Source organism: Schistocerca nitens, chromosome 2 (genome assembly GCF_023898315.1).
Source record: "Schistocerca nitens isolate TAMUIC-IGC-003100 chromosome 2, iqSchNite1.1, whole genome shotgun sequence".
Classification (NCBI taxonomy): domain Eukaryota; kingdom Metazoa; phylum Arthropoda; class Insecta; order Orthoptera; family Acrididae; genus Schistocerca; species Schistocerca nitens.
The window spans coordinates 325,784,910-325,797,231 of NC_064615.1; the positions used below are offsets into that span (position 1 = coordinate 325,784,910).

Consider the following 12,322-nt stretch of genomic DNA (forward strand, 5'->3'; position numbering starts at 1 on the left):
AGACAGCCTTTTCCGTAGCACAACAATACGTTACAGCACAGTACTTTCTTCATCACGGCAATAAGCGTAATAACTAAGATATCTATTCGCAAAGCATTTCATTTTTGTGTATCGTGAGGTAAGTACATTGACTTCTGCAGAACTTAGCTTTTGGAGGACGATAACTACGACACTTCCACAGAGATTATCTTACAACAAGACGCACAGTTTAGCGCTACAGTACACGCATTTGAGTGATTAATTTTGTACTTAAAACATTTATTTTTAAAGATATTTGAAGTACAATGGTACAAAGGTATTCCGTGATACATTTCATTCCATTGCTGTAATCTGTAACACCTGAGGGTAACAGTAATACTCAGGGGGGTACAGGTTTACTTTGTGTACCATGTGTTTGGCAAGCACAAGGAGCCCTAGCTAATATGGTATTTGCTTATACAACTTTACACATCGGTACCTTATTTCTCTAACACAGAATTACACAGCTATCTGATCATTTAACTGAGAGAGACAAACGTTTTTACTACGGCAGTGACAGATGTTTACGTAATTACACCGTTGGATAACTTCACACTTCGAAATTGTATTTTGTCTGTACTTTGTGAAATGTTCATATTTTTTCGGAACCATTGTGATACTATGAGAGCTTTGAATGTCGTATTTCTTATGGGATCATGATTTTTAAAGTAAATTTGAGGTAGATAACACTTTTGACATGAGCAGAGAATTTTTTTAGGTTTTGAAATTATTGAAGGAAGCTACGACGATTTTGAGATTTGGCTGAGGTTTTATGATGTTATGATAACGATGTGTATTACGCTGTTGCGGTATGTTTATGATCAATAAGCTGATGCTGTATGAGTTATTTGATTATGCTACGTATCTGTGATGATGAAATATTGAAGAAATGTCGACGAATAAGGTAAGAAATAATGAGTAGTGGTTAGGGACGCTGATTTGTGAAAAAGGTTGTTGATAACCAAGAATCGTACTTTAAGAGTTATGAAATGGCTGTAAATGCATGAATGTATCACAATGCCGGCAAAAAGTTTTTGGACGCTGTTATATTTATAGGATTTTGTTTCTACACATTCGTAACGCAAATTCTCGACCTCTGAAATTTTTTTTATATGAGACTGTCACTGTAGCGCAAACTGCTGTCGTAAATATTTCGGTAAGGAAGCTAAGTGACTCAGGTGGCGCCCAGGTGTGCCAGCCACCTGGAGAAAAAGCCATTAGGTAAAAAAAAAGAAAAAAAAAGGGAGGCTATTATCCTTGCTGTTGACATTCCTTTGTAGAAAGCATCGCAAGTACGACACGCTCATTACTTGGAAAGATAGTTACATCTGCACACCTGATTATGACAAGCGTATTTCTATGAGAATTGAGAGAATTTCTACTAACTTACGAAATGCCACATGACTATTGAATGATATTTTTATGCTTTGTACATAGTTGCTTATTTCATTTGATATCTGTTTTCCAGCTATGTTGCAGCATTGGTTTTATAAAATAAAATTAAATGCATTTGCTAATGTGAAAACTTTCTGTCAACAGATCTATAAAATAATAATTTTATGATTCACGTTCTTCGAAAAAGGAGCACTTGGAAAGGAAAGAACAATAAGAAGGGATTAATAACAGTAACTGCATACATAATTTTCTTTTCAACTACTTGGTAATTTTTTTTTTTGGTAGAGTAAGTTATCATGATGCATCACTGTAGTGTTAAGATGTGACATAGGTATTAGACATGGCCATTTTTAGTGTAATATTTTTTCTGCTTGAGCTATGTCATGTTTGGATATGTTTTTGCATTGCTGCTGCTGTTTGCCAGGCATAGTGTTACTGAATTTGACTTTGTATTACGCTGTTAAGCCAGTTTTACTAGTGATTTATTTTTCTTGTTTGCTGCTCATTGCCTTATATTAGTTGTAATTTATGCTGCTTGCTTCGCCATTTGTATTTTTGATCATTGGTGTTTGTGTTAATTGTTTTGTGCTGCTGCATTGGCTCGTCCCTTAGTTTAGCATATGAGCTCAGTAGATTTAAGTTAGCTTAAGAGGGGGTAGACTATATAAGAGAATGAGTTGCGATGAATTGGAAGAAATGCATTGAGAAGTTAAACGAAAAAAGTACAGAAAGCAGGTATAGATAGGACTTTTTGGGAATAATGATGAACGAAGGGAGATCTCCATGCAAAATACTGCAGTAAAACAAACCCTGTTCTTTCCTTTTGTGTCATCCCTCTACGTGTTTGTGTACCCTTGTGTATTTGTGTTTTTCCTGTCTTTATGTGTTTAGCTGATGAGAGCTATGTTGTAGAATTTTTCTAATACTATGTTATTTACTTTGTAAAGATGTTTAGACATTATTTATTCTGTTTTGTTGCTCATATGTGAAGGTGATGTTTCAAAAGTTATTCTGATCTTTATGTATGTACTCATGTCATAATTCCTGTAACACTGATGTATATGTTTATTTCGATTCTTTTGTAAAGCCTGTTTTACTACAAATGTTATGTTCTTCAATGATGTATTTTGTACCATTGTTATTGTATTCTTATGTTATAAAATTGTAATTGACACCAGTTCATCAAATTAAGTAACTTGTAAGTTACATTTCACTGCACACGTTTCTGTTGGTCATAGTATATGGACAATATGTGAGAAGTAGGGACTGATAGTGTTTGCACGTGTATTAATGATTCAGCAAGGGACTGGATAACAGCATTGCTGGTTCTAAGGACAATTCCAAAAATTTCGTGAGTGGACAAGTGGTGGTTTATGGACTTGCTATATTCTCCGCAAGACTCTTCGATGGTGATTGTGCACCTGCACAGTCGCAACAGATGGCTGCTGGCCGTCTCTACATGGACTACAGTGGGTCTGCATCTTTGATGACCCACCAATACCATTATTTCTACAAGGACTACAGTGGGTCTACACCTTTGCTGACTCACCAGTACCATTATTTCCACAAGGACTGCAGTGGGTCTGCACCTCTGGTGGCCCACCAATACCACTACCGTAATCTCTACCAGGACTACAGTGGGTCTACTCTGTGATGACCTACCAAACGATATTCTTCAAAACTTCGATTGACTCTGCTGTGGGTTTGCTCTGTTGTGGCCCATTACCTGTCTGCATGTCGAGAGTCAGCACTGTCTTTCCGTTGGAAGGACAACACTACTTCTTCAAGACTGCATGGAAATCCACTACTTCTGTGTGCAATTTTTTACTAATGAGACTTTGTGAAAAAAAACTGTAATTACTATTATGATGAATGATCAGTACTATCTTTATGGACTGTGAGAAAATTTTAGCTTTTGACCAACATTGTATCAATAAGTGTGTGCATTTGATTTTTTTGTTATTGTAATTACGATTATGAAAAATTTTAACAAATATGTATTGCCCAGTGCCCAAAACAATTTGTAAAATTTTTTGTGGGGAGCATGGGGGCTATGTAAGTAGGCTGTTTAGGTTTTCTTTATTGGTAACGCCACCTCTGTATGAAAATCACTGGCTGTGCTGTGTGCAGTCTGTGGCTGCTTTGCATTGTTGTAATACTCGCCATTGTAGTGTTAGGCAGCTGGCTGTGAACAGCGCGTAGCGTTGCGCAGTTGGAGGTGAGCCGCCAGCAGTGGTGGATGTGGGGAGAGAGATGGCGGAGTTTTGTAATTTGTCATGAACTGCTATATATATTATGACTATTAAGGTAAATACAGTGTTTGTTCTCTATTAATATCTTTCATTTGCTAACTATCCCTATCAGTAGTAAGTGCCTTCCATAGTTTGAATCTTTTATTTAGCTGGCAGTAGTGGCGCTTGCTGTATTGCAGTAGCTTGAGTAGCGAAGATTTTTGTGAGGTAAGTGATTTGTGAAAGGTATAGTTTAATGTTAGTCAGGGCCCATTCTTTTGTAGGGATTATTGAAAGTCAGATTGCGTTGCGCTAACAAAATATTGTGTGTCGGTTTAAGGACAGTCGTGTATAATTGTTAAAAGGGGACGTTACAGTAGGTGTTGCAATGGAACGAAAAAAATAGAGAAATACTGTACTGACCATTAAAATTGCTACACCACGAACAGGACGTGCTACAGACGCGAAATTTAACGAACTGGACGAAGATGCTGTGATATGCAACTGTTTAGCTTTTCAGAGCATTCACACAAGGTTGGCGCCGGTGGCGACACCTACAACGTCCTGACATGACGAAAGTTGCCAACCGATTTCTCATACAGAAACAGCAGTTGACAGGCGTTGCCTGGTGAAACGTTGTTGTAACGCCTCGTGTACGGAGGAGAAATGCGTACCATCACGTTTCCGTTCAAAAAAATGGCTCTGAGCACTATGGGACTTAACTTCTGAGGTAATAAGTCCCCTAGAACTTAGAACTACTTAAATCTAACCAACCTAAGGACATCACACACATAAATGCCCGAGGCAGGATTCGAACCTGCGACCGTAGCGGTCTCGCGGTTCCAGACTGTAGCGCCTAGAACCGCTCGGCCACTCTGGCCGGCTCACGTTTCCGACTTAAAATAAAGGTCGGACTGTAGCCTATCGCGATTGAGGTTTATCGTATCGCGACATTCCTGCTCGCGTTGGTCGAGAGCCAATGACTGTTAGCACAATATGGAATCGGTGGGTTCAGGAGGGTAATACGGAACGCCGTGCTGGATCCCAACGGCCTTGTATCACTAGCAGTCGAGATGACAGGCATCTTATCTGCATGACTGTAACGGATCGTGCAGCCACGTCTCGATCCCTGAGTCAACAGATGGGGACGTTTGCAAGACTACAACCATCTGCACAAACAGTTCGACGACGTTTGTAGCAGCATGGACTAGCAGCTCGGAGACCATGGCTGCGGTTACCACTGTCGCTGCATCACAGACAGGAGCGCCTGCGATGGTGTACTCAACGACGAACCTGGGTGCACGAATGGCAAAACGTCATTTTTTCGGATGAATCCAGGTTCTGTTTAGAGCATCACGATGGTCACATCCGTGTTTGGCGACATCGCGATGAACGCACATTGGAAGCGTGTATTCGTCATCGCCATAGTTGCGTATCATCCGACGTGATGGTATGGGGTGCCATTGGTTACACGTCTCGGTCACCTCTTGTTCGCATTGACGGCACTTTGAACAGTGGTCGTTACATTTCAGATGTGTTACGACCCGTGGCTGTACCCTTCATTCGATCCCTGCGAAACCCTACCTTTCAGCAGGATAATGCACGACTGCATGCTGTACGGGGCTTTGTGGATACAGAAAATGTTCGACTGCTGCCCTGGCCAGTACATTCTCCAGATCTCTCACCAATTGAAAACGTCTGGTCAATGGTGGCCGAGCAACTGGCTCGTCACCGTGCGCCAGTCACTACCCTTGATGAACTGTGGTATCCCGTTGAAGCTGCATGGGCAGCTGTACCTGTACACGACATCCAAGCTCCGTTTGACTCAATGCCCAGGCGTATCAAGGCCGTTATTACGGCCAGAGGTGGTTGTTACGGGTACTGATTTCTCAGGATCTATGCACCCAAACTGCTTGAAAATGTAATCACATGTCAGTTGTAGTATAATATATTTGTCCAATGAATACCCGTTTATCATGTGAATTTCTTCTTGGTGTAGCAATTTTAATGGCCAGTAGTGGCCGAAGTGACACTCGAACCACCGATCCTGCTGTTACCAGTCTCGTGTGCTAGCGATTTTTCTATCTTTATGTTCTTTAGGTTTCACGAAACTGCTCGTATAACATTCATCTCTGTTTAAAATACCGAATAGCCCGGGAACACAATGCAAGGCTCCCAAATTCTATCGCAGAACCAAGCAGCTTGCCGAAATATGCGCCTCAATTTAGGTTATTATAGACGTTCAGAAATCTTAAAAACAATTTTTTTGAGAAATTTTGAGAATTACGTTGAATCGCTACGGCTGATTATTACTTAAGTTCTGAATTTCACATGTTGTTGTTGTGGTCTTGAATCCTGAGACTGGTTTGATGCAGCTCTCCATGCTACTCTATCCTGTGCAAGCTTGTTCATCTCCCAGTACGTACTGCAGCCTACATCCTTCCGAATCTGCTTTTTGTATTCATTTCTTGGTCTCCCTCTACGATTTTTACCCTCCACGCTGCCCTCCAGTACTAAATTGGTTATTCCTTGTTGCCTCAGAATATGTCCTACCAACCGGTCCCTTCTTCTAGTCAAATTGTTCCACAAACTCCTCTTCTCCCCAATCCTATTCAGTACCTCCTCATTAGTTATGTGATCTACGAATCTAATCTTCAGCATTCTTCTGTAGCACCACATTTCGAAAGCTTCTATGCTCTTCTTGTCCAAACTATTTATGGTCCATGTTTCACTTCCATACATGGCTACACTGCACACAAATACTTTCAGAAACGACTTCCTGACAGTTGAATCTAGACTCGATGTTAACAAATTTCCCTTCTTCAAAAACGCTTTCCTTGCCATTGCCAGTCTACATTTTATATCCTCTCTACTTCGACCATCATCAGTTATTTTGCTTCCAAAATAGCAAAACTCCTTTACTACTTTAAGTGTCTCATTTCCTAATCTAATTCCCTCAGCTTCACCCGACTTAATTCGACTACATTCCATTATCCTCGTTTTGCTTATTTTAATGTTCATCTTATATCCTCCTTTCAAGACACTGTCCATTCCGTTCAACTTGGAAGAATTTCACATACGACAAAAAATTTGAATAATTCGATAGCCGCGCGGTCCATTTGTAAGGGTGGCTCAGAGTGAACTTCTGGGAATGCTGTTCACACTTCCCGCAGCTACGCTGGTAGTGTGGTTCTTGTCGTTCATCGCAGATGCAGCACAAACGCGTCCTACTTATTATCAGTTTCCTACTGACCAAAGCGCAGTGCCTGTGCTACTGCTGGTGGGAGCGGCTGTCTAGCTGCTTAGTTACCCGCGTCCTCGTCGCCCTCGGCCGGCGGCGCTGCGGGCGCACCGTCGGGCGGTCCCGCGTCCTCCGCAGCCGCCGGCGCGTCACCGGCGCGCAGCGTCTCCATGCTGGCGTCCGTGGAGCGCGCCAGGGGCCTGCAACAGCCGCACCTGTCTGCAGGACTCAACTAAAACGCAGGTCAGGGCACAGCCGCGGCTGTACAAACTCAGCAGCCCTGACGCGCCACAAATCGCAAGACTAGCTCTGAGACGTCACCTGAAAGAGACTTTTCGATACATAAGCGATGTTTTGACTCATGCTGTGTGTATGTATACTCAATAATAAATGGTAGTAAACCGAGGCAGCTACCGGCCGAAGTGGCCGTGCGGTTCTAGGCGCTTCAGTCTGGAACTGCGAGACCACTACGGTCGCAGGTTCGAATCCTGCCTCGGGCATGGATGTGTGTGATGTCCTTAGGTTAGTTAGGTTTAACTAGTTCCAAGTTCTAGGGGTCTAATGACGTCAGAAGTTGAGTCCCATAGTCCTCAGAGCCATTTGAACCATTTCTTGAACCGAGGCAGCTAGGAGCGCTATTTACAGAAAAAAGGTTTACTCCAACACCAACAAGGATAGCAAATAATGAAATGTTACTCATTGTGCATATTGAAATTAGAGAGTCTAAATAATGACTTTCAAATTCTTAAGGTGGCAGGGGTAAAATACAGAGAGCGAAAGGCTATATACAATTTGTACAGAAACTAGATGGCAGTTATAAGAGTCCAGGGGCATGAAAGAGAAGCAGTGGTTGGGAAGGGAGTGAGACAGGGTTGTAGCCTCTCCCCGATGTTATTCAATCTGTGTATTGAGCAAGCAGTAAAGGAAACAAAAGAAAAATTCGGAGTAGGCATTAAAATCCATGGAGAAGAAATACAAACTTTGAGGTTCGCCGATGACATTGTAATTCTGTCAGAGACAGCAAAGGACTTGGAAGAGCAGTTGAACGGAACGGACAGTGTCTTGAAAGGAGGATACAAGATGAACACCAACAAAAGCAAAACGAGGATAATGGATTGTAGTCGAATTAAGTTGGGTGATGCTGAGGGAATTAGATTAGGAACTGAGACACCTAAGGTAGTAAAGGAGGTTTGCTATTTGGGCAGCATGATAACTGATGATGGTCGAAGTAGAGAGGATATAAAATGTAGACTGGCAATGGTAAGGAAAGCGTTTCTGAAGAAGAAAAATTTGTTAACATCGAGCATAGATTTAAGTGTCAGGAAGTCGTTTCTGAAAGTATTTGTATGGAGTGTAGCCATGTATGGAACTGAAACGTGGACGATAAATAGTTTGGACAAGAAGAGAATAGGGTGGTGCAACAGAAGAATGCTGAAGATTAGATGGGTAGATCGCATAACTAATGAGGAGATACTGAATAGAATTGGGGAGGAGTTTGTGGCACAACTTGACAAAAAGAAGGTATCGGTTGGTAGGACATGTTCTGAAGCATCAAGGGATCACAAATTTAGCATTGGAGGGCAGCGTGGAGGGTAAAAATCGTAGAGGGAGAGCAAGAGAAGAATACACTAAGCAGATTCAGAAGGATGTAGGTTGCAGTAAGTACTAGGAGATGAAGAAGCTTGCACAGGATAGAGTAGCATGGAGAGCTGCTTAAAACCAGTCTCACGACTGAAGACCACAACAACAACAACAACAACAACAACAAATAATGACTTCATTTACCGAGTGCGACAATGCGGTGTTTGAGATAATTGCGGCACATTCAGGGTGAGTACGGCTAAAAACTCCGCCAACCACTCCAAACATAGGTTTAACTAGGTTTCCCTAAATCTGTTAAGGCTAAGCTAATACAATCCTCCTCCGTAGGTGACTGATCAGTGCAGCTGACTACTTAACGAGGGACCTGAGTTCGATTCGCTGTACTTCCAAGAATTTGTCCATGGCTGGAAGATTGGATCGGTGTGCACTGAGCCTCGTGCACCGCGTAGAAGCGGCTCCAGGTCTCGTAACCCGACACAGGGGGAAAGAACAGGGTGCTTAACTCACGGCCTTTCATACCGCTTCCCGATGACGCCACTGGCTGAAGATGACACGGCGATCGGTCGAATCCAACTGCGCAGTCTGTGGCCAGAACGGCGGTGTTTCCCTTTTTTCCTTCTTCCTCTAGTCATGCCGGACTCAGTTATGCCGTTCAACTGTAACCAAGCAATCCTCTTTATGTATTCTTCAGATATATGGAAAGCAGAATGAAGAATTTCTAGGGTTCTGTTTCATAATTCACCCACATATCTGCCACACCCTGCATAACTTGCAGCACTGCGTTGGCTGGATAAGCAAAATTTTATTGGATTTTTTTAAAACTTTTATGACGTTTCTTTCATTCCACAATATACCACCTGATTGTTATGAATGTAACTGAAAAATTTTAAGCTGAAGAACTGTGATGGAAAATGCTGACCTCATTTCGCCTTGCCGATTTCAACACATGTTGAATAATATGAAGCTACACTGATTCAGTATTTCAGACAGCAAAGGGGAATGCATAACGAATATAATGGAGACGCAGGAGTATCATTGTAGTCATGATGCAAATCAACAGCATGTGTGTGTAATTGACGCTCTAAATAGAATTTGTGCACTGACAGGGAATAGATGGTTTAAAACTAGGATGTATTGGAATTTATACACCTGTAACTAATTATAAACCGGTATTTGCTAATTTTTAATTACGTTTTACTGCTGTTATAATTTGATCGGTCTAAAGTCGTCGTAAAACGATCCATTGACGAATAAACAATTAAATAGCTAACAAACAACTTAATAGAAACACACAGTATATACATATATTTAATAAGAAATTATGAGAAGCGTTACTGCAGATTAGGGGGCAGAGCCGTGTTAGCATAGTCGCATTTGCCAGGAACCCATGCTGAGAATGGTCATTTGTCGCTTAAGGCGAGTCAGGTGGGTGAGAAAAGACCTTCGGTTTCAAGGACGTAGCGCGTGGATGGCCTTGTTTTCTATAGCAAAGTTGATCAGGTATTTACATAAACATTTATAGGACAAAAAATATACACATCACCGTGGTAGAGAAATGGTCTTCGGGTATTGATCGAAAATGTCCTGGGTTCGATTCCAACCACTGCTTAAACGTGAATAAAAGCAGCAATGGCGGTCAAAGACTTCTGATGTAAGGAGTCATCCTCGTTCTGCCACGGCCTATCAAAGAAATCTGAGGAGCGACAGGGGTTCAGGTCACCCTCTTGCCCTTGTGGTAGAGATCTACCCTTGAAGGCGAAAGAATCAGCAATGATAAAAGGTGTGGGGATACAGAAGGCAATGGCATGACTGCATTAAAGGCTAATAATGAATATCCATAAGATACGTGGCCTGTGATGAAAAAAGTGTGATGATGATCTCTGAATTCATAATTTGCCCCATGATTTATTATGAACAGGACGGTAGCGTAGAGAGTGAACATTTCAGTGGAAGAATTATTCTCATAGAATCTACAGCATCCAAATGCCAGCAACAATAGTTCAGCTATACATGCCAGTGTCGCTAGCAGAAGATGAAGAGGTATAAAGTATATGAGTATATGAGTTTGAAAGGCGAGATGAAAATTTAGTAATACCTAATACACTGTTAAAGAGTCACAAGGGGAGCAGGCATACTTAGAACAGACCTGGAGACATGGAAAGACTCTAGTTGGATTACATCATGCTCAGACAGAGATTCCGCAATAAGATATCGGATTGTGCTGCGTACCCAGGAGCGGACATAGCTTCGGATGGGAATTTAGTAACGGTAAAGAGTAGACATTTCTAAGTTTAAGGTAATATCCAGATCCATGTAGAAAAAGTGGGCTACTAATGTACTGAAGAATATTGAGACGATTTTGAAGCTCGTAGGTCGTAGGTAATGCGGTTATAGGCGTCTGCAAGGGACGACAAGAGAGGGCACTTACCCTTCCCCCCCCCCCCCCCCCCCACCTCCTCCTACTACTGAAATATGGAGTACGGAGATTTCATTCATATATTGACTGGGTAACGATCAATTCCCTAGGACAAACATAACATGTCTAGAAAATGACCATGTCATTTGTATAAAAATTTACAGTTTTAGACTCTTGCCCGACGAATAGAAAAAAAACCAGCAACAAGTAATGATGGAAAGTTAGGACGACAAAGGGGAAGTATTACGTGGGAGAGATACTGTTGTGGAACTTTATAAATGCAAGAGATTTGTTAATTTATGAACCAACTGTCGTTTGGATTATTGATATGAACCGAACACTTCTGAAAATTTACGACACGCCAGTAGCTGCAGAGTGTCACTTGCGTCAGCACTCACATAAGTAATGGTCGAGTCGGAGCTCAGAGTGGGTTCGGACAGTATTATTATGCGCCGTAGATAAACTACTGGCCATTAAAATTGCTACACCAAGAAGAAATGCAGATGATAACCAGTTATTCATTGGACAAATATATTATACTACAACTGACATGTGATTGCATTTTCACGACGGCTCCCCATGACATGACGCTGGATTTTAATACCACTGTTCCTTCCCGGAACACTGGAAGACTGGGACATCTCTCCATGTCACCTCCGTACTCGCCAACGACGGTCATCCGCGGTAGCGCTGAACCTGGACTGGTAGCTGAACTCATTGCGGAGAAACTCATCAGCACGGTATGATTCTAAACGTAGCCGTTTGTGTGGTGTTGTTTACGGCAGCCTACGTATGAGGTGGCAATTCCGTAGTCTAGCTCCTGCCAGTAACAGCAGTATACAACATTGTGTTGGATATAATAACGTATGTTGAATAATTAAATGACGACGTATCGATAAACATGCTGTTGATTGTAATAATTTGTGGAAGAATAATACAGTTCCTGTTTAAATGATAAGTAATAGACTGGAATGTAATAAATAAGATTTCGACCAGTGGTGCGAGAGGGGACAGATTCTTACAGGAACTGCATTACTTGTACTCGGACGGTGGACGCAAATGTGAAGGAAATTTGATGTTCTTAGTCTCGACTGCTAGGGTCAATCGACCGGATATCTTGACAACGAATATGCCTGCTGTGACGCTCCCATACAGTGCAGCATCCGGCCACTGTCATATGAGAACGCCCCGCAACTGTGGATGTTGCACGATTCCAACTGCTGGCCAAATGGAGACCCTCAACTAAGCCCCTTTCCAACTCTGTCAGGTGCTGATAACGCTGTTACACGAGAAAATGCGGTATCTCCGTATCCTACACAGTGATCTTTTAACATGTGACGCTGTTCGTATCTATTACATAGCGGTTTTTCACAATTCAGATTACACACTTCTAGAAGTTGTGGTGCTGACTTAATAGAT

General features: G+C 41.9%; 1 protein-coding gene across 1 annotated transcript in view; it reads right to left on the reverse strand.

Annotated features, from left to right (window-relative positions):
- LOC126235011 (uncharacterized) overlaps window positions 1-12,322 on the reverse strand; it is a 473,551-nt gene that overhangs the window by 156,540 nt on the left and 304,689 nt on the right. The window contains exon 24 of the mRNA XM_049943746.1: window positions 6,955-7,085. Within this exon, the coding sequence (XP_049799703.1) occupies window positions 6,955-7,085 (131 nt within the window). The remainder of the gene's footprint in view (window positions 1-6,954; window positions 7,086-12,322) is intronic.